Genomic DNA, 6,000 nt, shown 5'->3' on the forward strand with positions numbered 1-6,000 from the left:
GTAGCGCAGCAAAAGACGAGGACACAAGAGACGAGAAACGAACAGCACGAGCGCTAACTTACAACAAATTTTATTCTCCTGAAGCATCGCATGCGGGCAAGGCGGATCGCTTGTTGACCACATTCTCGCATGCAAGTAAAAAACCTGTAAGCCTTTCTTTGATAAATGTCTGGTAATAGGAAAAAGCAGAGAAAGTTTAACGCGCGACATCATTGAAGCCGAAAAGATAAATAGGTCAGGATGCTCGTGTGTAAGCACACCTTCCATTCTCCTCTCAGATAAAGAGCTCGTTTTTCTAAGGAATTGATAGTGTTCGCACATGTGATTACTGTTTTCTGGCGTATAAATGTGATGCTTCAGGAGAATAAAATTTGTTGGAAGTTAGCGCTCGTGCTGTTCGTTTCTCGTCTCTTGTGTCCTCGTCTTTTGCTGCGCTACAGTGTATCGGATCTCTCAAATTGCGCTTACATTACACATAAATACCCTTGAAAGCAGCACATTCGACAGCCGTCTCCGGAACTAAGCTGGTAAAGCACTGAACTCGAAATTCGGAGGTTGTGGGTTCGGATCCCACCAGCCACATGTGGTAGTTTTTTTTTCTTCTGCTTTATTTATCGCCCATTGATGAGAAACTAAAAAATAAAGAAATCCCCCGCGCTCCTTGGTTTCGGTGGATTTGGCTTCCGTCATGTATGCCGTATAACGAGCACCTCTTTTCCCTTCACTTGTATCCCTAAGTTCCCTAAGAGCGCCCGATGATTTATAGACATTTATAGAGTACGATTATTTATAGGACTCACATAGACCACAATAAAAAAGAAGGTGTTCCACACTGCCCCACAGTGACCGGCTCTAATCCCTTCTTCCGTAAAACATGTGACTGGAATAATTTTTCACCCACAACCACTTGAGTTAGCGACACTGCGCGTTTTAAAAGCAAATTACTCCCACTGTTAGAATCAGACCAATTGTGATAAGTTGTTTACCCATATATAGACTATATGAGGCTTTCTTTTTGTAATCCTTTTATTTTTTTACTTCTGTATTTTTGTTCTCAATGTTTTCGTCCTCTATCTCTAACATCTTTCAATATTGATCATATATATAGTGCTCTTTTTTATCTATGTATTGTTTTTTGTTTTTTTTTCACTGTCCCACCCCCTCTGTAATGCGAAAGCACTGCCCGGTAAAATAAATGACATGAATGAAAAAGAGGTGTCGCGCCGCGTCTGCAGAGTCTGGGGCTTACCTGGTGCCGTTGTAGTGGTCGTAGTGGTAGTCGTAGTTTTCTTTGTCGTAGTTTTCTTTGTCGTCGTTTTCTTGGTAGTCGTCGTTTTCTTGGTAGTGGTCGTTTTCTTTGTAGTGGTCGTTTTTTTGGTAGTGGTAGTTTTTTTTGTAGTGGTCGTTTTCTTGGTAGTGGTCGTTTTCTCGGTAGTGGTCGTTTTCTTTGTAGTGGTCGTTTTTTTTGTAGTGGTCGTTTTCTTCGTAGTTGTCGTTTCCTTGGTAGCGGTTGTAGCAGGCTTCGTCGTAGTGGTTGTAGTAAACTTCGTCGCAGTGGTTGTAGTAAGCTCCGTCGTAGTGGTGGTTGACGTAATAGAAGAGGTCGTCGTCGAGGTCTTAGATGGAGGCTCAGTCTCAGGCTCTGTCGAAGTAGTCTGGGCGCTGGTTTTCGTCTTTTCCTTCTTACTAGGGCCGCCAGACGGGGGATCGCGATAGGTCTGACCGGCGCCCTTATCGTCGCTGCCGTCGCCGGAGCCATCGCCACCACCCTCGACGTCCATATCTGCATGCATAGCATTGCTTTACAGCGCAGCCGAATGTTACGCGCCTCGCCGCGGTATTACTAAACAACAGCGATCGCACCTTTTCGCCTAATTTCGGCTATGGCATCAGCGGGCGTGTTTGATTAGTTAGTTATATTGATTTTAATGGCGCAAAAGCAACTGAGGCTATGATGCGCCAAACACAAGGTTAGAGTTTTTGTTAAAGGTGAAGCTTTTTATACTTAGAGTTTGTTTAAAACACTGGCTTCCCTGAGAAACCTAAAAATACAAGAGATGTCAACCAGTGCTCGATCACCTAAAAGTAACATGGGGTGTAAAGGGATGCTTTCCCTGTAAAATGTTGTAAAATATTTCTTTCTTAGTTCTAGTTGGATACATGAAATTAAAATGTGGTTCACCGTGAGTTCAGCACCACACATGTCACAGAGAGGTTTGTTCTGTTTGGTTAGTAGAAAGCTGTGCGTGAGGTGGGTGTGTCCAATGCGGAGCCGACATAAAATAACTTCGGTAAAACGTTCTTGATGCCTACATGATTGCCATTCCCCTAAAATGGGCTTCACAGAATGTAATTTGTTGTTTATGTGCTTTTCCCATGCAGCCTGCCACTTATTTCTGAGTTTACTGTAGATAAACTTTAAGGAATCCCTGTGTGGTATGTTCACTTCTTTTATTTGACCGTTCCGGGCTTGTGCAGCACATACATCTGCTTTCTCATTACCCACAATTCCAACATGGCTAGGAACCCAGCAGAATTTGTTTGATTATTGTGCCGCGCTGAATTCAATAGTGCACATTAGGAGTCTGTAGCATCGAAAAAAAAAGAGGGCGCATTATTAAAGGACAGGATGATGCGCCACCCTGACAACATTTACATACTACAAAAGAACACGCATGCGCAGTGCGGCCGCCATTGGCGCATTGTGCTGATCCTCTTTTGGCGCCTTTTAATTTCTTGTTCTTATTCCACTTTGACGAAGTATATCACACGCGCCCGACCTTGTAGGTTATAATGCAAATAGATTACTTGTATATTGTACCTCTTTCCCCCCTATCCATTCTACTTGTCCGCTCACCTCTCATTTCATTTCTCCAGTCTGCCTGCTATCCCTTTATTACCGCTGCCCCTGCTCAGCTGCTTCCCCTAGCGATGGCAAAACTTTTGTCCTTCCTTTTATTATTATTGTTTTTTAAATAAAACCACCACCTCTACTACCACAACTACAGTTACTACTTTCAATTACGAGCACTCACCCATGGCCCAGCTACAGGTGCCTAAGGCCACTTATTCCGAATGTCCTTCAGCGCCTTAAAAGGAAGCTGAAATGTTTTTTTTTTGAGAATGCAATGTTATTCTAGATTTCGAATATATGAAGCTTGTGGGTAAAGGCCGTCAAGTAGATTTGGGCTAGCATTTAAAATGGTGACGTAATAGTCGGTTAAAACAGCGACTGTGTTCAGGCTTCTCCTCACTGCGTTGAAGTGCGGGAAAACTCACGTTGGCGTCATTGTCGCCGAAATTTGAGATGTCCGCTGCTTTCGGCCACGTGCTGTCGTGCCTCGTCCGATGCCGCCAAATGCTGGAAACGCGGCGGCACCACTCGTGACGTCATCACTGTGGCCTCTGCCCGCCGCAGTGCATTGTAGAGAACCGACTGCGCTATTTATTCGGTAATTACGTCACCCATTTCAAATGCTAGCACAACAAGACCTCGCATGCTTTGCCGGCAAGTTTCACGCATTCTACCCCTTAAAACTAGAATTCTACAACTACTTACGCCCTTTAACGGCATCCATCTATACCAAGATAATTCAGAAGAAGGGCCGAAAATGCATCCCCGATGTTGAACCGATGTGCGCTTACGACGCACTGTCAGCCTCTCTGCGGCGTGGAAGTGGCGACCCATGTGGATGGTCGTGATATCCAGTGGTGGTTGACTACACCTCATTGTTTTGTTGGAAGCAGAATGCAATGGCCTCGTTGCATGGCCACATTCAGTCGCCTGTGCTGCATACTTGTGTCCGCCATTTTGCGGTTATTTCTTACACGCCGCAGACTCGGAGCAGAGTAGTTCACAGGCTGTCACAAATTTAGTCGTAGAGTAACGCAAAGGCCGCGTTAGGAACTTTAGAATGGGTGTCGCTCAGGTTTTGTCTGAGAACCTGGAACGGCTTACTGGATCGGGTTCTGTGCTGTTGGCGCACCTATACTGCAGGAGGCCGCAACATGTTTATGGCGGGTTCGTACAAATAAACCGACGTCCGGAGCGCTATGTCTGAAGACACCCCAGACCAAGCGTAGGGTTATGTCGTTAATCCACACGAACAGAAGCACAGATATAAGTGCGACTCTTAGCAGACTTTCCAAGCGTCCTTTTTACAGCGAAAGCTCTACTTCTCCCGTACAAAGCTGAAGATCACGTGGCTAGGAAATTTGACCTTCAAACCAGGAGGAGCGGAGGCTTGGCTCTGACGTCATGCCACGTGACTTAGTAACTATCCAATCACGTGACTCACCGTTCGCTGTATAAAAGCGTGTGGCGTGTGCTTCCCTTTACACAAGGCCATGGATGAGCAACGGGCCGGAACTAGTGCTTCGACGGTGTATCGTCGACGTCCAAGCCAAACCACTGGTGTGCATTAAAGTTTAATCAAAACTAAACCGTGTCTAACCATGCTTACCACAGCTTTCGCTCTCTTATAGGCTTAGCCGGGTTGAACCACAGCTAACTATTTTGTTCTCGCTGTGCGGTTAGTACGGCGAAATTACTTTTATGCGTAGCATATTGCAATCACTCAGTTCAGCCCTTGGGCGCGGCCGGCAGCCACCAAACCACGTGACGTCACGTCACGTGGTTTGGTGACGTCACGTCACGTGGTGACGTGACGACACCAAGCCACGTAAAAAATGAAAAAAAAGAAAAAAAAGGAAAACAAAAAAGAAAGAAAAGAAAGAAACAAAAAAAGAAAAAAAGGACGGCTGAGCATGGCGGCGGTTGCCACCGCCCCGTTTCAAAGGGGGCGCTCCTATCCATCCATCCATACGTCACGGAGGAAAAGCTGCTGAGAAAATCGAGTGCCGCCAAGCAATACCTCGCGCAAAAAGACCGCGCAATATTCAACGCATTCTTGTCTTAACCAAGCTAAGCCTGGGCATTTTTTTTTCGTATATACATACAGTATCGTTGTTTGACTGGCAGGCTTTGAGAAATATTCTGCGCTGTAAAATCTATTCGAGTTGAACTGAACACTTACGACTGTTGCCTGGGGACAAAACGTACACGATGCCACCAATCAATACGAGCAGTAGGCAGCATGCGATGATCGGGAGCAGGTACTTCTTGTTGTCGTCGCCACTGCAGCGCATGCAAGGCCGGCGATGACACGTCAATGAAAGCTTAAGCATTGCTTGTACCACTCAGGGATTGATTGATTGATTGATTGATTGATTGATTGATTGATTGATTGATTGATTGATTGATTGATTGATTGATTACAAACATCTTTATTTCTTTAATATTCTCAGAACACGTGGGTGGGCCGCCTAGTCCGGTAGTCCACTGGCTGCTGCTGCTGCGCTGGCCCTCCTCACCAGCCAGTGCTGACGGTCAGGATCATCGCTGAGCAGAATAGCCTCCCACTGCTCCTCCGAGGGGTTGGGAATGGGGTCAACTAAGGGATTAAATTGGCATTCCCACACCATATGGTAGAGGTTAGCTACGTCTCCACAGTGTGGGCACTGCGGAAAGTATAGTGTAGGGTACCATTGGTGTAACTTAGCTGGTGTTGGGTATGTGTTCGGTTTGTAGTCTCCTAAGGGGTTTGTAGTCTCCTCTTGTAACTTATTTAGGGATTTGTGGGGTGTTGGGTACTCCTTTCTGGCTGTTTTGTTTGGCGCGAGATTGTCAGCATACACTGCTAAACCTATTAGGTCGCGGCACCTTTCATGGTCATCAGGGGAGGGAAGACTAAGTAATTCTCAAAAAGACGTTTCTCGAGGTAAAAATGTGTTTCTTTAGCATTGTATAATATGTGTTGGCGGAGACCAGAAAACCGGTGAATCGTGTTAAGTAGTTGGCTGGTTAACTAGTCCTTAATAAGTAACTTTTTAGCGATTATAATTGGGGACCTATTTGCAAGTAGAGATTTGTAGCCGGTATTTAGTAATAGGCATATTAGTTTTTAGTATTCGGAAAACGCGATCACACTGGGCGGAGCG

General features: G+C 45.5%; 1 protein-coding gene across 1 annotated transcript in view; it reads right to left on the reverse strand.

The window, feature by feature from the left end:
* The window catches only part of LOC149332071 (uncharacterized), a 38,279-nt gene extending 33,131 nt beyond the window's left edge, over window positions 1-5,148 (reverse strand). The window contains exons 1-2 of the mRNA XM_089557462.1: window positions 5,037-5,148; window positions 1,250-1,783 (exon numbers count right to left, since the gene is read on the reverse strand). Of these exons, the coding sequence (XP_089413588.1) occupies window positions 1,250-1,783; window positions 5,037-5,148 (646 nt within the window). The remainder of the gene's footprint in view (window positions 1-1,249; window positions 1,784-5,036) is intronic.
* Between the last annotated feature and the right edge of the window lie 852 nt (window positions 5,149-6,000).

Source organism: Amblyomma mixtum, chromosome 8 (genome assembly GCF_055824585.1).
Source record: "Amblyomma mixtum isolate Tamu chromosome 8, ASM5582458v1, whole genome shotgun sequence".
Classification (NCBI taxonomy): Eukaryota; Metazoa; Arthropoda; class Arachnida; order Ixodida; family Ixodidae; genus Amblyomma; species Amblyomma mixtum.